At 42.0% G+C, this 24299-nt stretch overlaps 1 protein-coding gene across 1 annotated transcript in view; it reads left to right on the forward strand.

Moving 5' to 3' along the window:
* Positions 1-15397, forward strand: part of ptpn23a (protein tyrosine phosphatase, non-receptor type 23, a) — a 77032-nt gene extending 61635 nt beyond the window's left edge. Inside the window, exons 20-25 of the mRNA XM_028817466.2 lie at positions 96-2487; positions 8758-8942; positions 10566-10670; positions 12980-13118; positions 13371-13484; positions 14310-15397. Of these exons, the coding sequence (XP_028673299.2) occupies positions 96-2487; positions 8758-8942; positions 10566-10670; positions 12980-13118; positions 13371-13484; positions 14310-14909 (3535 nt within the window). The 3' untranslated portion in view covers positions 14910-15397. The remainder of the gene's footprint in view (positions 1-95; positions 2488-8757; positions 8943-10565; positions 10671-12979; positions 13119-13370; positions 13485-14309) is intronic.
* Positions 15398-24299: the final 8902 nt, after the last annotated feature.

A 24299-nucleotide genomic window follows, 5' to 3' on the forward strand; every position in this document is an offset into this window, starting at 1 on the left:
TGTGATGCTGTTCTCAGTGTGGCCACAGAGTTGTCCTCATAGTGAGTGGTATTACACTCCATCAGGCTCTCATTCTGTCTCTCTTACCCACTCAGGGAACTGCAAAAGAAGCCACCACCTCGCCCTACAGCTCCAAAGCCTCCACTACAGAAAAAGACTTCAGAGCTTGATGTGGGATTAGGCCTTGAAGACCCTGAACTGCAAAAGTTGAATGCAGCCATGCTGGCCCTGGGGAGTGATCTGCCTGAAGACCTTCGCAGTTTGCCTCCAGATTCTGCTTTGACCTTTCCTTTTGGACAACCAGCTATTCCTGATGCTTTTCTACCAAGAAGTGCTACTATCCCCCCAATTCAGTTGCCAGGGGGAGTCTCCTTTAATCAGCTTCATTTTCCTGAGCGAGTTCTACCCACAGACACCTTGAGCAGGCTGCCTCAATTCACAGCAACTGCTGGGCTTCCATCCCATCCAAGTATTCCTCAACAGAGTAACTCGGGGTATCTGCCTCCTGCTCCCACACTGGTCCAAGGGCCTCGGCCTGCACCTCATCCCGTGACAGCACAAGTTCCTGCCAGTTCACCCCAGCACAGTGTAGTAGTAGGATATGGGATGGGTGCGCAGAGGGTACCAGCACAATCTAGCAGTTCAATGCAGCTGCCTTCAGCCTCCCACTCGGCAGTGCCTCAGCTACCTCAAGTACCAATGGGGACTGCTGGTGTTCGTCCATCTACTACCACTGTTGACAGTGTCCAGACTCCCATTTCCAGCTTCACACCAGGGTCTCAAGGAGCTGGTCCAGGTCAGCCTGTAGTTCAAGGAATTGTGGGCATAAACCAAGCTAGGCATATGATGCCAGTATCGGGGGGCTATAGTGTGCCAACTGTGGGGCAGTATCCATCATATCCACAAACTGCAGGCCATGCACAGCACTTCCCCCATTTGCCTCCTCATTTCTCTTCACAGCAAGTTCAGCCCCAGTTCCAGCTTCCACATCAGCCTTCTGGTCAGCAATATCAGCAGTTCCTTCCCCAGCAGATCACTCGCCTACCCTCGCAGCAGCAAGTCTTCCCGGCACATCCTCCAGCTCAAATGCAACCATCCCCACGACCTTATCTGCCCGCACAGGCCCTAGTTCCACCCAATTCACAGCCCCGTCTCCAAACCACCCTTGGTGTTCAGCCTCAAATGCTACCCACCGCTTCGCAGCCTCACTTGCCTTTGGCTCCCACCTCGCAGTCCTATATTTCCTCAAACATTCAGCACCACATACCTCCCATCAGCAGTCAGCCCCACTTGCCCACACCCATCTCACAATCCCATGTTCCCTCTAACATGCAGCCTCACATACCCCACAGTGGCCAGTCCCATCTTCCTACCATCACTTCTCAACCTTTCTTACCCCCAACAGGTGTTCCTCCCCGGCCGCTTTCTCCAGCTGTCCCTCAGCCTCACCTGCACCCTCAGGTTCCTCAGCCTGTTCCTTCTCAAGTTGGAGGCACTGGCTATCCAGCAAGTGCTCCTTCATCAGTTCTTCCTCATCAGGGACCCCAGCCAGTACCCCTCCAGCAGCCACAGCTTACACAACCTCTTCACCCTCAGCCTGTCCAGTGCTTGCCACCCTCCTCATCTGCTGCCACCACAGGCATCACTATGCCTTACCATCCTGCATCTCTTCCCCACCAGAGCTCCCTGCTAGCGCCAGTTAATGTATTGCCCCCATGTTCTGTCAGTAGTGGTATGCCACCGGTTCACCAACATCCTTCGCCCAATGTTATTACACCTTCACCTGCTCCTTCATCCTCTCCTGGGCCTTCTTCTTTAGGCCTGGTGCCTCAGAGGCCTCCACCTTCTCTGACACCTTCTGGAAGTGCCTCTTCAAGCTCCTCGGACATATTATTCCAAAGACAAAACTCCACAACTGAAGATCTGCTCTCTTCCAGCCCTGAGAGTCAACATGGTGGACCCAAGGCCTCTGCTGCTGTCTTGCTTCCCACTAAGGCTGACCCACAGGATGGACAGCGCCGAAGAAAGTCTGAGGGTATGCGACTTATTGAGGGGGACCCTTACCAGGCACCTGAGAGGTTGCAGCGACTACAGACTGAGCTGGAGGCATTGCGTAACACTATGGCTGCTCTGGATAGGCCCCTTTTGGGGCCAGGTGGTCCCACTGAGCTAGACACATGCTGGAAGGAGCTCCAGGACCAGCAGGAAAAGGATGTGCGTCAGTTGTCCATTGCTATTGCCCGCTGCTACAGCATGAAGAACCGCCACCAGGATATCATGCCTTACGACTTCAACCGTGTGGTGCTGCAGTCAGGCAAGGATGACTACATCAATGCAAGCAGCATTGAAGAACTGTCTCCATACTGTCCTCGCTTCATTGCCACCCAGGCACCCCTCTCAGGCACTGCCGCAGACTTCTGGCTTATGATCTATGAGCAAAAAGTGTCACTTATCGTAATGCTAGTCTCGGAGCAAGAACTGGAAAAGGTAAGAGTAGCAGCTTGTTTGTTTGCCGTTTGTCTCATCACTGTCAATAGAGTAAAGATATGAGGCGGAGGGTCACAAATGCTATTGTTTAGGGTTTACCCAGTACTCTGTGTTGCTTCATTTTTAAGTTAAAAGGGTTCTTCCTAAAACTCCAATTACTTTCTAAAATCATGGAGTGGTACATCAAAAATAAAGTGTGTGAGCTACCCTTTCCAGAAATGTCAGATCTGAAGTTTTATTTGTGCTAAAATTCAGAAATTAATTGTACGTTTTTTGCATATTTGTTTAGTGCTCTTGAGCGCGTCTTCTGGTGAATGTCAAAGGGCCACTTCGATTATTTACCCTTCCCTACCATCAGATTCCATATCTTGCTTGTGTAATTTCTTGGCTTTCCCAATTTGTTTAGTAGAATTCCAGTCTCTGGCCACTGGGATGTGCCCAGTTCATGTCTAGCCCTGGAAAAATACTCACTCAAATCCTAGATCACCTCAACCAACTTGTCTTGGTCTATATTCTTTTGGAACTTTTACAGTCCTTGACCCTCATCTTATATAGAATTTGGGTGAATGAGGGTGCTAGCTAATAAAAATACAGTAGAGGTGGGCAGTGGAACTGACTATGAAAGTTATGAGTGCAGGAGCTCTTAATCGATACGTGGGCAAGAATTGGTAGCTAGCATTTGGAAATGATGCATGGCAAATTGCCTATAATGTGCAATTAAACTCCAGTACAAAATGCTACTGCTTTGAATGTGAACAAAACCATTATACAATTCTTATTTATATTTTAAAAATACAATCATAACTCTTATTTTTATATCATTTTAGAGTGCCAGATATTGAGAAAATGGAGCAGACAGATTTGCAATGCACTGTCAAATATTAACCAGTATCGCACAATAAAAAAAAAAAACTTAGGAAGTGGGATATCTGGTGCAGGTCTTCACTGGCTTTAGTTCCAGATTAAGGTATCTGAACTGTCAGATTCATGTTAATACTCGCTGGCCAAACCAAATTATACTTCGTAAGGAAGGAAAACGTCCTCTTGCTCATTACGTTGAACTTGTGTGTTTTGTCCTTAAGATTTTTACCTGGTAGCTGCTTTGTGTAGTTTGCTCAGCGCTGTACTGACGAGATAGCAAAATGTGGCAGATTTGACCTCCACATGTGATGTATGCTTCTAAATGCCAAGTATAACCAGACACACTTTTTTTGTTCTCTTTTAATAATGAGAAGCTCTGGTAAAGCCACCGATAGTGTTGCACAATATTTGTCTCCACTTCGCCAAGGGGAATCCCCTTCAAGATTGTTTGATTCACCAAAGGGGGGCCACCTGCTCTTTAATTGCAGTCTGTGGGTCTTCTCTGAAAGTGAATAAATAGATCAGGGTGCCGAGGCTATAAAGGTGGAGAAACATTGGTATAAGGAGCATGGTGAGAAGTATTTGATAAATGTGCATTCATCATGAAAACAGCAGTAGTAGCAGTCATTTAACTGCATGTGATGCAGTTTCCATATCAAACAAATGATTTAAGCTTTGTGTGGGTGTCCACATTTTTTAGTTAAGTTTAAACCAACTTATATTTGCAGTTGGCATATCAGTGTATAACAGTTTGTCCCGAGCGCTACATGAGACGATTGCTACCGCTAATCTGTCCTAGGTGACGGCAGATGATAAAAGAATAGGCCAATATCACACCCCAATAAATTTCCCGTATACCCTTTATTCTACACAGAACAGTTCCTTAACACTAGAATTACCAGAGCCTACGAAAAAACTCGTAGATCCGGCCCACCTTAAATCCGTTCACACCTCTCCGCCAGCGTCTTTTGTCCTCTAAATATGCTGATAAAGACAAGCTGCCAGCAGCCGGCTATTCCATCCCCCCACCGACTTAGAACGTGCACGAACTTCTCCCAGCTCATGCATTGATTGATTTTCTGGGAGTGAAGTGGAGTTTTAGAGTGGAAATAATAGATCGTTATTTGGAACACACGCATTTCATGTGTGTTCCGTTTCTACAGTAATCTGTGTAAACACATTGTTAAAACAGAAACTTTTTCATATTTTAGTAATAAATGTTACAAAATGTAGGCATAAAGTATAGAATATTTAAAGCCCGAGTTACAAATATCAAATAAACACTTTCACAAAAGGTTCAAGGATGATTCAACAGTTTCTGTGGCGTAGCGCGCTAAGATTTGCTTCTCAGATCACAGCAGCTTTGCCGTGCCTCACAGACATGAGTTTGATTCCCCGCTGGAGATAAAGTGTTACTTTTTTTTTCTTTTTAACCTCAAATGGACATAAAATTTATAAATTGGTATGCACTATCAGTTAAAGAGATCGTTATATTTTCATGTGGGATGCTGCTTTTAAAATATTTTTTCAACAATTGAGACTGCAATTAACATGAACAAGTGTCCTTATAACTTATTTTTAAGATCCATAACACACAGACAGACAGAGCACTGCGTAATAGAGAGACAGACAGGCAGAGAAGTCACTAGATATATAAACAAACAGGGAAGGCACATGTACTGAAAGAAAAAAAAGATCAACATGTGCGTTGTTCCTGCTGCACTGAATAAGCTCACGCGCTGTAACATCACCCCTCCCCCCGATCTGACTCTCTAAGTAACAGCACAAGTACAGACGCAAACCAAGTGTATGTGTGCACTGTATAATATTAACAAAAAGAGCATCTTACTACTGAAAACGGCAAATATAGGAGTGAGTGGGGATCGAACCGGGGACTCTTGATCACACTTGGTTTGCGTTTGTACTTCTTCCGCTATATAAATCCCGCGCAGCGTGGAAATAAACGCAGATGCACACGCCTGTTGTCCCGCCCCAACTCCTCCCAGAATTACGCCTCTTTGAATATGCAAATCAATATAAATAGCCCTTAAGCCCAGCATTCTGTGAAAAGGCAATGGCAAAAGTGTGAGGAAAAATAGAAGAATTTCAGCGAATACCAAATGGAGGCAAAGAAAAACGTACTATTTGTTGGTTTAAAGTTATATAAGCAATAAAAGGAAGTTGATCGAGTGTCGGAGAAACTCGAAAGCTCAAGTTCACAAAGTCGCACAGTGCCCGAAATAAAAAAGTTGTCACATATCAAAGTCGGCCTGAAAAGGCGAGACGAAGCCCACCGTCTGAGTGTCAAATGAAAGCTTATTAGGGTACAGAGGAAAAAAAAGGCACAGTGTGAAAAAAGCACAAAATATCAACTTTAATCTCGAAATTTCTACTTTAGTCACGTAGTTTATTTTGTCATTAAAGTAGAACATCATAAACTTCATCTTAAAATCGTTTAATTTACTAGTTTCTCAAGTAAAGTAAAGTAGCATGTTAAATGTTTTGTTGTGTATTTGATCTTATATCTGCTCTATGTGCCTGAATCACTATGTGCTCTTCCTCCAACAGGACACAGAATCCATTACGTTCATAATATTACAGCTCTCTGAATAATTAAAATACTGAGAAGTATACGTGATATCATTTTCATGATGATATAAGTTAAAGCATAAAGCATAAGTTAAACATGGGAACACGGTGGCGCAGTAATTGTTCATGTCTTACAGCAAGATGCTTGCTGCGCCATGCGCGACCTTCAATGAAATACTTTATTACAGAAGTACTGTCTTTTTCAAACGTACTAATCCCCAATTCCTGTCCTTACTTTTCTTTTTCCAAATACACAATCGCCACACAATCAGCTCTGTAATAGACATTAAGCCATCTGTAAGCTTAGAATGCCGATTCTTCAAAACTTTTAAGGAACATCAAAATATCTTCGTAATATTTAATTATTCTATCCTTCCAGTGTCACGTCAGCCACAGCATGAATACAGCGCGAGGCAGGAACAAACCGTGAACGAAGCTCAAGCTTGCTAGCGCTGCGGCACCATGTAGTTAAAGTTAAAGTTTTATCTGTATAATATAATAAACATATTTTGCTGCATTTCATCTTAAAAATGATATCGTCATCATATGTAAATACGCGCTTTATAAAGTGGCTCAGGTTGTGCAATATTATAACTGTATCATAAGTACAATTACCTCACGGTAACTTGCAAGTACAAACAGTTCTACAAGGAGCACTTGATGAACTGATTGAGTGCGTTTATAGTTCTTGGGATGAAACTGTTTGTGAACTGCGAGGTCCGAACAGGAAAGGCTCTGAAGGGTTGGTTGGATGAGAGCAGTTCAAATAGCGAATGGCTGAGGCAGCGTGTGCTTGATGCTGTATACCGATAATTCTCTTTCCAATCGCTGTAGATCTGTGATTCACACTCAGATACAGTGATATAAATACTCCGAGTGGTGCAGTGAGAGTAATATGGAAAAAGATGATCCGCTGTGGCAACCCCTAACGGGAGCAGCTGACAGAAGAAGAAGGTGCAGTGAGAGTAACAACGCTAAAGCAGTTATGGTATTTAGAATAGTTTGATAATTCTGTGGACCATTATATTGTTACAGGTTAATTACAATCAGATGCATTAAATTTATGAACGATATGCGGTTAATTTCAGTGTATTTGATAAAGCCGCCGCCGTGGATGTGGATCTAAGAAAGGGTAACCACACAGGAACAGCAGCACTGCTTTGACGCTGGGTGCCGCCGGTCTGCAGAACTGAGCGGAGAACTTGCGTATGACAGGATATGAGGTACCATGGAAAAGTGCGTGGCTTTACGCCAAGTGTAGGTTTTATACATCGCGATTTGAACGTGGAAACGTTGTTACACTACATTTCTGTGCGTACGCACCGTTTATACATGAGGCCCCTGGTGAAAAGTATGCCTTGAAATCCCATGGAGTTCTGTAAAACTGTTTGAGCCATTTGGACCACAGCCTTAGCCTTTCACTTGCTAAACACACCCCTGGTCCCATGATTGACTGGCGACCTGTAAGGTAAAAACATTTGAGTCCTACATTTCCAATGCAGTGGTAGGGAATGGCATGTTTTGCTGAAAAAGCTGCAAGCCACACTCTGTCAACACATATGAAATAAAAGTGACTTGTAAAGGTTTGGAAGTAGTCGGTAAGGTGTGGGCTTCGAAGTTGTGAATGAACACAATGCTTTTATTTCAAGAATACCATTTGTTACACCTCGTCCTTTATGTAGTGCTTTCAGGCCTTCCGTTTATGAGTTGATGAAGTGCATTGTAATCTTTATATCCTTGGAAGATGCAGTCATGATGGATTTCGTAGAAGAGACCCTTTAATAGAGATGCGTTCATAACTTTAAGTAAAAGAATTAACATAATGGTGATGAAATTTAAAATATTCTTGTCTTTATCATTGTCAATTTTGGTCAAGCTGGAGACGGGACATTCATGAGTCAATAGAAATTAAAAAGAAATGGAGAGCATGGAGTCAGTTAGCCATGTAAGTTCTACAGCTGCAGCCCATCAGTCCCCTTTATTAGATGCCTACTCGTTTCTCAGAAATGTCTTTTTCATGTCCACGTTTATTCTTGTACTAAATGTGTGGCGTGGGCTTAAAGCAAAATAATATGAATCACCCCAATTCCAGATAGATAGATAGATAGATAGATAGATAGATAGATACTTTATTAATCCCAATGGGAAATTCACATTCTTCAGCAGCAGCATACTGATACAATAAATAATATTAAATTAAAGAATGATAATAATACAGGTGAAAAAAACAGACAATAACTATGTATAATGTTAAATATTAACGTTTACCCCCCCGGTGGAATTAAAGAGTCGCATAGTTTGGGGGAGGAACGATCTCCTCAATCTGTCTGTGGAGCAGGACAGTGACAGCAGTCTGTCGCTGAAGCTGCTCTTCTGTCTGGAGATGATACTATTAAGTGGATGCAGTGGATTCTCCATAATTGATAGGAGCCTTCTGAGCGCCCTTCGCTCTGCAACAGATGTTAAACTGTCCAGCTCCATGCCAACAATAGAGCCTGCCTTCCTCACCAGTTTGTCCAGGCGTGAGGCGTCTTTCCTTTTAATGCTGCCTCCCCAGCACACCACTGCGTAGAAGAGGGCGCTCGCCACAACTGTTTGATAGAACATCTGTCTTATATCTGTCAGCCTTAGGGTCTGCACCATAATTACACTGAGAGTCTTACTTAAGTGGTATCTGAGAAGTGTTTCACCATAACAGTGGGACATTGTACCCCAGATCTGTTCATGCATTTTATAATTCTGCCTACCATAAGTAGTTTGTTTATTTTGGATTATTTTTAGATTGGATTTCTTAATTTCTTTCTGTTTTCATTCCTTCAGCAAAAAGTGGTGCGCTACTTCCCCTGTGAACGTGGGCAGCAAATGGTGCAGGGACCAATCACTCTGACGCTGACAACTCATAAGGTGGCCCCAACTCACGTGGAGAGGATGATCGGGCTGCAGTACCGGGACCAAAGCCTGAAGCGCACAATTATCCACCTGCAGTTCACTTCCTGGCCCGAGCTGTGAGTATGCTGTGTGGCTGATACCACGAGTTATAAACGGGAAGGTCTTTTAGAAGTCTCGGTGACACATACTGTATGCTCTAAAGCAGGGGTGTCAAACTCCAGGCCTGGAGGGCCGCAGTGGCTGCAGGTTTTCATTCTGACTTTTTTCCTAATCAGTGACCAGTTTTTTTCCCTTCATTTTAATAGCCTTGTCTTTAAGGATTCAGTCCTCTGAATTTATTCTTTTCTTCATGAAATGAGAGCCAAACAGAAAAGAGACGTGAAACGAGCTGACATATGACCAGCTACATTGGGATTTCAAACTCCAACCAATCTCTTAATGAGAAGCTGATTCTTGCTGTTAAGTGGCTTGTTGTTGCTCTCATTCTGCCACAGCAGACATTTCTAAAACTGTTGATTTGTCTGTTTTTTTCCTAAGAACACCGTCAAAATATTTTGGTGACCTGAGAGATCAACCTTACAGAGACTGTCGCCTTACTTTATCTTCAGATATTGTGTGATGAGTCGGCTTGTTTTGTGTCTCATTATTGTTTGGCTGCTAATTAAGGAAAAAGAGACAACTAAGGGGGCGGAGTCAAGTTAATTAAAATTAAGGCAAAAGAAGTTAATTAGCAGCAAAAACTGGTCACCAATGAAGAAGATGGTTAGAATGTAAACCTGCAGCCACTGTGGCCCTCCAGGATTGGAGCTCGACACCCGTGCACTAAAGCCTGAAGTCATGTTTTTAGAGAACCTTGTGGCTTTCAATAAGGTCTTCCATTGCCTTGAGCAGACTGCTTATGATCATGTAAATATAAAAAATGGGCTCCGAGTTTTACACCAAAACACAAAGGACCCCAACTAGACCAGCCCAGGTGACCTGTACTCTTAAAGCGGTACTCTGGATTTACATCTCCGCTCTACCACACATGTAAGAGCATACTTCAGGTGGCTGGAGATACACAAACAACTTTGATGGAGCAATTAAAACAGCAGGTAAGATATTAGGTTACATTGTAAAAAACACTCAGGCTAAATATGCTCAGAGGGTGTAAAGCACACGTGAGCCCACAGTGGGAGCCCTGTGTGCAGCTTGGGTCACCGTGTAAAAAAAGAAACAACAGAGAAGCACAGCCAACTGCAATCCATGGCTAAAGAGCAACTCTAAACCTGATAGGCCAAGGTGCCTGAGAAGAAAGTGTTGGGACTTAATTTAGATGGCCAGAATTCTAAGAGGCATTGATAAAGATGATCCAGCAGAATGGTCATTTGTGTACTCAAGGACACCAAGTTACACAAAAGGCTGTGGCAGTCATGGAAAAAACTACAAAAGAGTGTAGCCAAAATGGAAACCTTGACAGCTTTTTGATTTTTTTATATACTTTGTTAAAATTAAAAGCATCTGGATGAGATTATCAATACAAGTCAGATGTTACCTTACAGAACTACCATTGTGGACAGAATGGCCACTTGTCTGTCAAAAGTTTAAGGCTGGTATTGCACATAAGTTCATTTTGGGGTGGCATCTTTTTTTTTGGTGTGGTGTTACATGGGAAAATGCAGGTGTTCTAAATAAAGTGGGTTGGATTTCTTCCAATCAAAAGCTAAATCAGTTTCTACATTTTGATCGATTTATTTCAGGGGACTACCAGACAGCAAGAGTAACCTTATCCGTTTCATCCAGGAGGTCCATGGACACTACCTGCACCAGCGGCCTCTGCACACTCCTGTAGTGGTGCACTGCAGGTAAGGGATCAGCACTCGGCTCAACTCCAGGAATGGTTAAAGGACTCACATGGGAGAGGAGATTATTAAACCTTTTGGCATATGGTGGGCTGTCTGATATTTGAGCCCATTCTTGGTTATGCAGTTTGTACTTTTTATAATTTTAGAAGTTCTAATGGGCACAAATGAAATCTATAGATTCAAGCACTACCTTGGGGAAGTCTCCTTTTACCATACTTTGATGCGAGTTGAGCTACCTGATGTAGAGTACATTGATGAATGTTTGCCTCCTGAGTCTAAGGAAATACAGCAGTGCAGTTATCTTGCTTATTTAAAGGAGGAATCCTCTGTGATTTCCTTGACTAATTGCAGACGTGCATTTCTATTTGTGCATGTCATGTATTGTGCTAGTGAAGCGACTGGTAAATTACTTGCATGTATACAGAATTCTGGTCACACTGAGCCAAATGTACAATTTACTGTATACACCTGGAGGACAACCATGAGTGACTTTTGCTTAAACCGGTTTGATGTCTCATTGAGTGTCACATTTCTAAAACAGTCCAACACCTCATGAAGTTGGCACTCATAGTAGGGGCGGTGATGTTCAACTACAAGAAGCAATGGTGCTGTTGTTAACCTGGTCTGACAGAGAGAAAACATCTGATTACGGTAAACTTTCTACAGCTGAAAAGTCTCCTAAAAATCCCTAATTCAGCATATAAATGTGTGTGGGGTGTGCACAGAGCACATTCTAAAAACAAACATAACCTGTTGCAAGGGAAAAGTCTTTCACACCAGATTATACATGGCCATTCAAAGACATCAATGGACGAGTAGTAAAAGGGTCTGGTTAGGGAAACGAGTCATCGTAATGAGCAGAATCCAGTCGGGGAAGGGTCACATGATAAGCATGAACCAGTTTAAGTGCTAGTAGAGTCGTTTTCAAGTACAGTGGTACCTTGAGATACAAGTGCCCCAACGTACGAGTTTTTGAGATACAAGCCGTCACTAGGTCGATTTTTTGCTTTGAGTTACGAGCCAAAATTTGAAATACGAGCCATCAAAGACCTTGTTGCCGCACATTCCGAGGAACTGACGACGGAGGAGTTGACGGAACTACAGACGCGGCAACATGCGGAGGTTCTGCAGGAGATTGGTATTGCGGCAGAGGCGGAGGACGTTACTTCATAAAGTGAGATAAAGGAAGTGTTTGCAACGTGGAAAAAAGTTTCGAACTTTAAAGAAAAGAAACACCCTGAAAAAGTTGCAACTGATTGTGCAGCGGCGCTATTTAATGACACTTGCCTAACTCATTTCAGAAACATTCTAAAGGGGAGGACTAAACAAAGATAGCTCCTTGGATAGGTTTCTATTCGATCTATCTATGTATTGAAATGCCTTGAGAATGAAAGTGAGGAAAGCGTGGCAAAAAAGAAAAAAAAACTAGTGAAGAAGAAAATTAAGTTAAGCAAAAGTGAAAAAAAAAACATTACGCTAATCGGCTTCGCCAACATCTGTTTATTTCTTGAGATTCTCTTTTATGTATTAGGTTTTATTTTGTTTGTATACAATATTTGTTCATTTTAAATACATTTTTCTTATGTTGAAAACATTTTAACAAAAAATTGTGGTGTGATTTTTTTGGGGCTGGCATGAATTAATCTCATTTCAATTAATTTCAATGGGGAAAATTGATTTGAGATACGAGCATTTTGACTTACGAGCTCGTTAGTTTGTTAGTTACGGCGCCGCCGAGAGTGGCAGCCTTTTCAGCAGCTCCATGTATGACTGTTTGTGTATGTGTACTTTTCTACTTTTATTTTTATATTTTTATTTATTGATCACTTGTGAATTTCCCCTTGGGATTAATAAAGTCAATCTATCTATCTGGCTCTGGAGAGCATTTTATAAAAGACTCTGTTTTTGAGGGTTGAAAATGCTGAGGTTTTATGAACGAAAGGCAAAAACAGAGACTGAAGATTTGCCTGCTACAAGATACACCTACTCCATTGTCAGTCCTAAATAAGATAACTCAGTCCCAGACACAACCTTAACCGTTGCGCAAGGACGTTTTTATCAAAATGATGTGCAAAGTATGCCTTGAAATGGTTGTGTCCAGAGAGGGACGTAAATGATGGCAGTGCATGTTACTGATGTTACTCAGCACGACCAGACGGCGCAAGTGTCACTGGATGTGTGCAGTTTGATTGGCTCTTCAGCAGAGTAGAGCACTGGAGGTCTGCAGCTGGGTTCTATTGCATTTCTTTTGCTGTACTTGTTTGAAGGATTCACTCGTGTGCTTTACCTGGTCTCATTTTACCTTGCAGCTCAGGCGTCGGCCGCACTGGAGCCTTTTGCCTTCTGTATGCTGCAATGCAGGAGGTTGAAGCGGGCAATAGCATTCCAGACCTCTTGTTGCTGGTGAGGAAGATGAGGCAGCAGAGGAAGAACATGCTACAGGAGAAGGTAAAGTTCAAAGGAATGTGAGGGGTGGTTGATAGTGTTGAATTCACCAGCAGCTCATCTCCATGGCCAACTCACTTGACTAATGTGTGTTTCCTCACAGTGTCCAGAAATCTGTGAGGAAATAAAGTCTTCTCTAACCAAAACAAATTACCAACCAGTATATAACCACCACACCATCCTAGTTGGTTCTTGACTGAAAATGATAGGTTGCCATCTTGTACACTTTGTGCTAACAAGTCTTTTGACTTGCAGCTCCACCTGAAGTTCTGCTATGAAGCAGTTCTCAAGCATACTGAACTACTTCTCCAGCGGCATGGCATTTCTACATCTGCCTCCTGCAAGAACACAAACAGCACATCTCTGAAGGTAACATGAAACCAGTCTCTCATATGAGCTTTGATGTAAACGGGGGTTGTGGTGGGTGAGGTAGCACTTGTACAATATGTCCTGTCATGAAGACGACACCACCACCTAAACTCAGTGCTCGTCATGCCGGTGATGGAGTCTACTTGCAGGATCTGTCATGATTCCCACCTGAGCCTTCATGTGAATTGGTGTAGCAGTAGCACCATTGATGACCCATATTCACTATTGGTGAAAAGCAGCGTGGAAAGGTACTTCTGCTTACAGTACCTCATCAAGTCAACAGTGAAGACACGTTTAATTTTAGCTTGTAGTAATTAACCAATCCATGCCAGACTCTTTTTGGAAATATCTTATTGGTTATGACACTTGCCGTCTGTCATCTTCTCCTCCTCTGTTAGCTGAAGTACTCCCTGTGCTTCAGCCATTGCCTTCACCAGATACTATAGGGGCCTGCAGAAGTTTGGAAGGTGGAGGCCTATGGAGATATACAATTCAAAAGCCCCAGGGTGGAGCAGATGCTTTTATTGGTTGTGCAGTTTCCAAGTGTCAGGGTATGGTGACACTTTATTGTATAAATGTAATATTCTTTTTGTAACAGAAAGTGTTTGGTTTTAATTAGGAGCTTTGTGTCCCTTTGTGAGAAATGCTTTTCCTCATAGGCTGATGTGTTATTTAGCTTTTGCTTTCACTTATTATGCTGTAAGAGTAGAAATTACAAATGTGAAAGAATAATATTTTATAAGCAGATTAGGTATATGATTGAGCACAACATTGATTCAGTTGACTATTGCCTACAATTGCAATTTTTTTTTTCCCACCCCCTAGTCATACTGTCGTCTGGAGTCTCAAGACATCGTCCTCGGAGGTGACATGCCAATCAGTTCAATTCAGGCCACTATCGCAAAGCTAAGCATCAAACCCAGCACCACTTCTGGGCCATGCTTTGACAGTGGCCACATGCAAGTCACAATGCATATGGGCCAGAATGGAGTAAACGGGCCAGACCTTGTCCCAGTGGAGGCCCCTCTTCCAGTACAGCCAGAAGTTGGCCTTTCCACGTGCACCGAGAACTCTGACCATCCGCTCACGTCCACTACCCCTCCTGCCACCTTGCTGGAAGGGGGCAGTAGTGTGTCTCCACCGCCACCATCCTCTGACGATGGAAAGAACGGTTCCACTCCGGCTGTTGTGCCAGAAGCAGCCATTTCAGCAGCTGATTCCCTTCGAGTCAGTTCCTCATCTTTGGATCTACTCGCTTCCCTCACACCTGAGGCCTTCACCCTCGACAGTGCCTCCAAAGGCAAGCAGCGTATTAACAAACACAGCTTTCTGCAGCCTAGTAGTGGTCAAGGCCTGCTTGGACCACCTTCAGGAGATGATCCCCTGAGTTCACTTGACCCCCTGTGGACCCTTAATAAAACATGACCTTCTTAACAAGTGGTACCCACCAAGGAAAAGCATGAGCCTTGATTCTCTGGCTGGCTGGGACCTGAGTCAGTGGAACCCATAACTACTCCAGCAGGCTAACTGTGTAGCTTCCTTTCTAAACAAACTAACACAACGGTATCCTTCTTTACCTCCCAGTGTCATGCTGGTCACGGACATATTCTGCATTAACCCAGCTATCCCCATTGTCAGCATGTACCACATGCCCGTTATGTCTGTGCCACCTTGGAAAAAACAAACCGGATATGCTGGAAAGAAAAAAAGCCACCTACCAGTTGCACCACACAGGATGTGCACTTCTCTGTACCAGGAAAGGTCTTTCTGTGAAGCTTCTTGAAAATCCAAGTTCTTAGCTGTGACTGACAGAATCAGAATTCTTAATCTGATCCAATGATTCAAGCATTTGTGTAATTTTTTTTTCTTTCTGTAACATTTAAATAAATAATTAAAATGTGGTGCTTGCTCTTTTAAGTTCTACAACTGGCCATTTCAAATTGGTCTCTACTCAGTTTGAAGATGGATGGTGTTGTCCTAGCCTGGACAAGATAGATGTTTGCGTATCACGTTCATCTGCTGCTTTTTGTCAGATGGCATGACAGCACCAGTCAATTGGCAGGGTTTGGACAGTCAAAGGTGACATCTGAATTTTTAAATCCTTGTGTTACCTGCAGCTTCACAGATCTTTGGGGATTGGTGATTAGAGGCCAACTCTTACCAAGGATATGATGGGATCTCGTTCCATTGTTCTAGTAACACATAATTTCTGCAGTTTAACTCTTGCTGGCAGAGAGCAATACAAGATTGGCAAATAAATAAATAAATAAATAAATAGAGGAAACCTTGGGAAAGGCAATTCAGAGAGACCAGGTAGGTTGGGAATGCAGTGGGTGTCAAAAAATTGGGTAAATGCATAAAACAGAATAGGTAATCTAGATGGCCAATCTATCATTGCCACATTGGAAGTACAACATAGCAGATTTGTTCAGAATCCTGGAGACCTCGGCCAAAAAGACAGCCCCCCTAAAAAACCACTGGCCATTCATTCTACAGCGGAGTCCGTGCTGGGCTGGCCAATCTGATGAAAGGACCCATTTACCTGATGATTCCAGTGCTGCTCTATTGAAGGTGACTTTTCCATAGACAGGCAAACAACGTGGCAGAGAGCAGTGGCACCAATATGAGTACCGAGAAGAGAAACAGAATAGGTGAGCATTAGTAACAGTTTATAAATAAATCAATTACTTGTATGTTAGTACCAATGACTAACAGCAGAGATGCAGTGTATTCAGCAGCTCTAATCGGGTGAGCCTGCAGCAGGGATTTAAAAAGCCGAGACTGAAGGGGCACTTCTTGTAGTAGCAGGCAGACTTAACATCTGTCATGCTGGCTCTAGGCCAGGGGGTCTCAAACTGTGGCTGCAGGTTTTTGCTCCAACCAGATTCATAATCGGTGACAACAACTGATGACTCTGATCTCATTTAATTAGCCGGACTTTTTTTAAACCTCTTTTCATATTCTACATTCAGAAAAGCACAGTATCATGATTTTTAGATTTATAAGACACTAGCTGAAATACCCAGCGTTGCCTGGGAGGAAAATAAAGGTTTTGTTTTTTAATTGTTTGAGAAAAATAATAAAAACCCCTCACAAATTTATAAAAATAAATTAACAAAGAATCAAGACTCACTAATGTGCTTGTCTTGTACGTATGTTATCATCCATTTGACGCTCGGAACCGGCCAACTCTACTTAATTTCAAAAGCAACGGGTGCGGTGCTGCTCAAACAGAAAAGAATGCTGGCAGTCACCTCCAGTTCGCCCGCTGGAGGTCATTCCGAGTGTCAACTGGATGATAACATGCATACAAGATTGCAAGATCACCCCCCCACCGTACCCAGAAGGGGGTGGGTTAGGGTTGATTTCACCCTACAGTATTTTTAGTCGAGCAATGAGAAACGTATACCTGGTTTCATGAAAATCCCTCTAGCCGTTCGGAAGTGATGCTGGAACATACATACATACACATTGACTTTTATATACTGTACATATAGATTTAGAAATATTTCTGCTTTTGTTATAGAATTAAATGCTGAACTCTTTTTTTTGATGTGATTATGATTTATATAATATATTAATAATATTATTAATATGATTTTATTATATTTTTCCCTTTCTCTGTGCAGTTTTCCCCCTTTGTTGTATCTTATTAATGGCAATTAAAAACAAGCAGAGCAGACATGCTGGCAAACACTGAATTGTGAAAGGCTGCAACCATTTTAGCATTAGACTCACTAATTAGTAAATAATGGATTAATTAAACAATTAGAAAGCAGAAAAAAATATATTATTTCCATATAACTGGTTTTAACCAAAGTTACTTTTCTAATTTCTATATTGTTCCCAAAACACAGAAATAAGAGTTTACTTAATTAGCCCAGGAGTCCAATTAAAAACAGAAGCTGGTTGGAACAAAAACCCTGCAGCCGCAGTGGGTCCCCAGGACCAGGCTTGAGAACCCCTGCTCTGGTCTAAGTGTTTAACCTCCATGGCATTAATGCCAAGTGTGACTTGGCTTGGACTTCTGTGCAGGTACAGTTACACACCAGTCAGACTCAGGGTGACAAGTAATGAACTGCTTTACAGTGGTAAGCCCAAGTAACTCTTGGGATGATATTCTGCTGCCATCTAGTGGATGAAGTAACATGCTGCAGCCCAAAAAAATATTTCCATGTGTTCTGACACTTGATGGTGACCCCAAGGTACCTCATCCAATATACATGAGTGGGGTGGAGCCTAAATTTAAAAAAACAATGGCAGTTTTAGCACAAATTGAAACTGAATCGTCACTCAAGCCAAATGACAACAGTGAAACTGATGCATGATATGGAACTATTACAATTGAATTGCTGTGATACACCTGGTGACGTGAAGCTTCACCATGATGTGACCGTAGCTGTGCGGTAAAAAGGCCAAATAATTGCGATTAAGTTCATATACAAGCCTGACATCAGGGAAAATATGGAAGTCATGATGTCCTGCGCTGTGGTAGCCTACAACACTACAATGGGCACATTGATTGTTTGGCACCAGCACTGACATTCTACTCTCTCATGTGCAATCAACAGAACAAATACAAGAGAAGTGCGTACAGAAGAAACACACTTGTGCTGTCTCGATGGAGACACCGGGCTGTGTGTTGGTGACAGTCTCAACACGTATCACAGAAAAGATGCATCAGTGGACACTGGGCAGACCTTTTCCCACTGTATTTAGGTTGCTGTTAACACAAAACATTTTCAGTGGCTTTGGCTCATTTTTTCCAGGGGTAAACAAGGAGGCTTCGTCATTCTGGGTTCAATTCTACAAATGTGTAACATTCTTGTACCTTGCAAGTCCACCATTAAGTTTTAGTTCTGCACTGGTGCTTATTGGCATCGAGTGTAATTTTGTTGATAAAACCTATGGCGAAAAATACTTTTGATGTGGTATCTGTGTGTGTGCATACACACACGCTGAGACTGGCGGTCTTTCAGGGACACAAATACCGACCATCAAAGAGGAATTCCACAGAGTCGCCAGTAGGCCATTTGCTGATATTTCTGGGCCATAATATCTGATAATAGACTGGCTGGTAGAAAAAGCTGCCCCTCTTCATCCGTGTTCTACAAATTACCTGGCCTTATAGAGATGCACCTCTTCATCAAAGACCATTACCCAACATGCTTTTTAATGCAGCTTCACTTTGGGGTTCTGTAACGGAATAACTACAGCAATAAGACTTCTGGTATTGTATTGTACTTCATTTAGCTGATGTTAATAAATAAATCATTGCATTTATATAGCACTTTTCTCACTACTCAAAGCGCTCAGCAATTGCAGGTTAAGGGCCTTGCTCAAGGGCCCAACAGAGCAGAGTCCCTATTGGCATTTACGGAATTCGAACCGCCAACCTTCCGATTGCCAGTGCAGATCCCTAGCCTCAGAGCCACCACTCCGCTTGTGATGCACAAGTATGTGATATCAAATATCAATGTGTCCACTTATCCATTGTTAAAATAATGAGATGCCATACACATAATTACTGCACAAATGTTGAGGCCGAATATCCAGGGTCTCAGGTTACCATTCAAAGATTGGGCCCTGTGAGTCTTCTGTTGCAGATTTTTACAAAACACTAATTAACCTTTGCCTTTTTTTTTTTTTTTTAATTTTGTCATGTAATTAATAAACAGTACTGTACAATCCTTTAATGGACTGGAATCCAATGTTGCCTCCCATAAAGTGTGGGCAGAGCAGTGGTCCATTGGTTAGTGCTACTGCCTCGCAGATCAGGAGTCCAGGGTATCAGACTTTGTTCTGAGATCCATGATTATCTAAACTCTTTTTCTGGAACACAGTACTTTCCACAGTACTCCGCAGTACTTTGTTTTTTCTTAAGAATGCAGCACTTGCCATGGAAGAAAGCTTGAGGTCAGTGAACTGACGAAAACTTGCCCAACAACCCAGGATGCAGAGAGAAGGTTCTAGCTTAACTTGGAAGATTTTGCACATCTGAATTCATGATGAAACATATTCTTCCACACCTTCAGCACTCATAAATACTATATGAGAACACTCCCGCCGCTGTGGGAACCATGCACCTCTCACTGTACTTCTTACCCCTTGTGATGTCTGAGCACCATCAGATCAGAGAACAGATTCCCAAATATCTTCAACTTTACATTAATATTCATCCTGGGAAAAACTAAACTTGCCATCTTTTGGCTTCCTTCATGGATGACAACCATGCATTCCACTTGTGTGCAGTTGACTGTATGACATGCAACACTCGGTCCAGTTTGGCCTTCCACAGCTCCAAGACTCTTCTCCAGAGGTTACAGCTTTCGACCGCGGCATAAACGTTTCAGGCTGCTTGTCACAAGTCCATACTTTTTGATTTTTGGTATCACTTTTAACCATTTTGGATTAATTTGATCCTTTTCTGCCCTTGTCGTCTTTTATGTCCAGCAATAATTTCCCTTCACCAGTGACAACCTACAGAAATGCCACAAAAACCAAAAGGTAAATTATCCTGACCTGATCTCAAACTGCCTGTTAAACGTTGTATTAAATAGAAACCATAACTGACAGCTTCTTTTGGTTGGATGTTTTTAGCAGAAAAAAAAAAAAGACCACCACCCAGTCATCCCACTTGAAAGGTAGCTGGTATCACAATTCTGATGTGAAGTCCTTATTGCAATAAATAAATAAATAAGATGGCACCTCAGTATCAACTACATCCAGTCATGTCGTTTAGTCTTACAAGGTCAAATCCACGAGAGCAGGACACACAAACATGTCAAAAGCAACTCAAGTGGACAATCTGATAATAATCCATATAAATAAAATCGTAATATCTTTGCCAATCACACAAAAACGGCTGAACCAATTTTCATTCAATTTTGCATGGGCACTGCCATTGGTCTAACTTAAAATATTGGCAATATAGCGAATCAGGCAGACGGACTGTAATGGAGGTGGGCAATCAGCCACAAAGTCCCATAGGAGACTGCAGGTGCAGCAGTTTCTTCTCAGCTAATCTGGATAATAATTTCATTGCCTCGCTGGACTGCAGCTTTTGTCTACACGTACGTCATTTTGTTTCATTAAGGGTTGTGTTTGACCATGTTGAGTTTCCAGAAGGCATTTTCCCCCCATTTATTTTAATCTTGACCCTTTTCTGAGAAATATATGGGTCCAAAAGGTGAGCATGGTGTTGCTAAACCCTTAAGGAGCAATGTGTTTTACTTTCAACCCGCCAAAAACTTTCAAAAAACAGCTTCAGTGAGATTTACACATGTCACGTGAAATGAAAGCATCAATTTTGAGAAATATAATACAGAGGTAATACAGATGATGGACAGGACTACTGTGGTATTGATAGTAGAATTTTGAACTCCGTTCCAATACCAAAGCAAATAATGGATGCCCCTATCCTCGCCACCCTCATTAAGACAATGAGGAACTTTTGTTTTTTGTTTTTTTAAGCTGCACTAGGACCACATGGACTTCCTCATATACTCTGTCTTCCACTTCAGTGTCTAGACCCTGAAGTTTGCTGCTCCTTCCCTCTCCCTCTTCTCTTATACTATTCACAGGTGCTGCCCCCACACACTGCACTGTTCCACTCCTGCTGTGCTGGCATTGTAGTCCAGCAAATTCTTATTCTGTCTGTCAGTGGCTTTCCAATTCCTCTGAGCCAGCTCCTCACACTTTGTGCACCTTCTGCCAACCATTTGCGGACTCTCGTGCTCCTTCCACTTTTTTTCACCAGCCTTTCCTTTTCTCTGCCCACTGAGATCACCGCAGTGCTTTATTTGCCTAACTCACCACTCCTTCAGAAAGTGCATTGCTTGCCAGCTGCCCACCTACAGTATATGGCCCTCTAAGCTGTCAGCCCGCTCTTTACAATATGTTTAGTATCTGAAATGTGTCAACCGAAGTCTGTTAAATAATGCAAAACATATTTGGAAAAATTTTTTTCCTGAGACCTTAAATTAAAATTACAACACACTACAAAAATTTCGATAAGGACTAATAAATAATTTGTAAAATGCACATTAATTTAACTTCTTTAGCATTGCATTTTATTCCAAAAAAAAAAAAAAACATAAAAAGTGATGCATTTTTTTTGGCATGAAAAATTACATCTATCTATCTATTATAAAAAGGAAAGCAAAAAGCAAGTCTACGATATGGGATCTTCTCGGAAGACATTTTAAAAACCCGTGAGACCAAAGACGCCCAAACTTACAATCTATCAAATAGGACAATAGGCAGCAAAACATTCAGTCTTGTGAAGGATTTGAGCACACACAGATCCAGGGCTCTCAGCGCATATAAAGTGTATAAGGACAGTATGTTATAAATTAAATGTCGACATATAAGCGAAGAAGAAAGCAGCGCGGAGAAAAGAGACTCAAATGCGTTGGATAGAAAAAATAGTAAAAAAGAATAATCGAGGTGCAAATTCAGAAAATAAGGAAAGTAATTATCAGCCCGGAACAAGTGGAATTGAAAAAAAAGCATGTCCAATCCGGCTCAGAATTAAATGACAATGAGTAAAAGACAAAGTCAAACTTCATAAAGACGTTTACAAACGTTGGCGCTAAACACATGCTGAGCAGGTTAGGGACTATGAAACCAGGGAAATTAGAAAGGCTCAAAAAAAAAAAAACAAAAAAAAAAACGCTTGGCGCTATACACATGTGGAGAAAGTTAAAAGATATGAAAGTAGGAAAATTAGAAAATATAAAAAAGTAAAGATCGCAGTAGTGCAAACAAACAAACTGCCTCATTTAACTATGCACCAGTCTAACTTTGGTTTTGCACAATAATTACTACACTATTGCACCTTAACACTTAATTCTACTTTATTCACATAATTTTACTTATTTATTATGTTTTACTATACTGTTATCTTTCAATCTATGACTTTCTGTTAATCTGATATTCTTCTAACTTTGCACAGTTTTTGATAAGCGGATCAGGATGCATTTCACTGCATGTTGTCCTGTGTAACTATGCATGTGACAAATAAAGAATCTTGAGAATTTCAAAAACGGAGTTTACCACACATGCATTTATTGGTTACTTTGTTAATGTATATACAGTACTGTGCAAAAGTTTTAGGCAGGTGTGAAAAAATGCTGTAAACAAAGAATGCTTTCAAAAATGGAAGTGTTAATCATTTATTTTCATCAATCAACAAAATGCAGTGAACAAACAAAAGAGAAATCTAAATCAAATCAATATTTGGTGTGACCACCCTTTGCCTTCAAAACAGCATCAATTCTTCTAGGTACACTTGCACACAGTTTTTGAAGGAACTCGGCTGGTAGGTTGTTCCAAACATCTTGGAGAACTAACCACAGGTCTTCTGTGGATGTAGGCTTCCTCACATCCTTCTGTCTCTTCATGTAATCCCAGACACACTCGATGATGTTGAGATCAGGGCTCAGTGGGGGCCATACCATCACTTCCAGGACTTCTTGTTCTTCTTTACGCTGAAGATAGTTCTTAATGACTTTGGCTGTATGTTTGGGGTCGTCCTGCTGCAGAGTAAATTTGGGGCCAATCATACGCCTCCCTGATGGTATTGCATGATGGATAAGTATCTGCTTGTATTTCTCAGCATTGAGAACACCATTAATCCTGACCAAATCTTCAACTCCATTTGCAGAAATGCAGCCCCAAACGTTCAAGGAACCTCCACCATGCTTCACTGTTGCCTGCAGACACTCATTATTGTACCGCTCTCCAGCCCTTCGACGAACAAACTGCCTTCTACTACAGCCAAATATTTCAAATTTTGACTCATCAGTCCAGAGCACCTGCTGCCATTTTTCTGCACCCCAGTTCCTATGTTTTTGTGCATACTTGAGTCACTTGGCCTTGTTTCCACGTGTGAGGTATGGCTTTTTGGCTGCAACTCTTCCATGAAGACCACTTCTGGCAAGACTTCTCCGGACAGTAGATGGGTGTACCTGGGTCCCACTGGTTTCTGCCAGTTCTGAGCTGATGGCACTGCTGGACATCTTCCGATTTCGAAGGGTAATTAGCTTGATGTGTCTTTCATCTGCTGCACTAAGTTTCCTTGGCCGACCACTGCGTCTACGATCCTCAACGTTGCCCGTTTCTTTGTGCTTCTTCAAAAGAGCTTGAACAGCACATCTTGAAACCCCAGTCTGCTTTGAAATCTTTGTCTGGGAGAGACCTTGCTGATGCAGTATAACTACCTTGTGTCTTGTTGCTGTGCTCAATCTTGCCATGGCATGAAACTGTCTTCCACAACCTCACCTTGGTAGCAGAGTTTGGCTGTTCCTCACCCAATTTTAAGCCTCCTACACAGCTGTTTCTGTTTCAGTTCATGACTGTGTTTCCACCTACGTGTGACATTGATGATCATTAGCACCTGTTTGGTATAATTGGTTGATCACACACCTGACAATAATCCTACAAAATCCCTGACTTTGTGCAAGTGTACCTATAAGAATTGATGCTGGTTTGAAGGCAAAAGGTACTAACACCAAATATTGATTTGATTTAGATTTTTCTTTTGTTCGCTCACTTTGCATTTTGTAAATTGATAACAATAAACAATCATTATTTATATTTCTGAAAGCATTCTTTGTTTACAGCATTTCTTCACACCTGCCTAAAACGTTTGCATAGTACTGTATATTTATCTGTCTGCTTATTTAAAAGCCTAAATTTACCCCAGGAGTCAAAAGCGTTCTGTCTAGCCCTTGTACAAAAACCTAGACAAAAGCTGGGGTGTCACCTTGGTAACCCCATGTACTTTTGGAACTGTGAGAGGAAAATAGCACG

The sequence above is a fragment of the Erpetoichthys calabaricus genome, chromosome 13, assembly GCF_900747795.2.
Source record: "Erpetoichthys calabaricus chromosome 13, fErpCal1.3, whole genome shotgun sequence".
Lineage (NCBI taxonomy): Eukaryota > Metazoa > Chordata > Cladistia > Polypteriformes > Polypteridae > Erpetoichthys > Erpetoichthys calabaricus.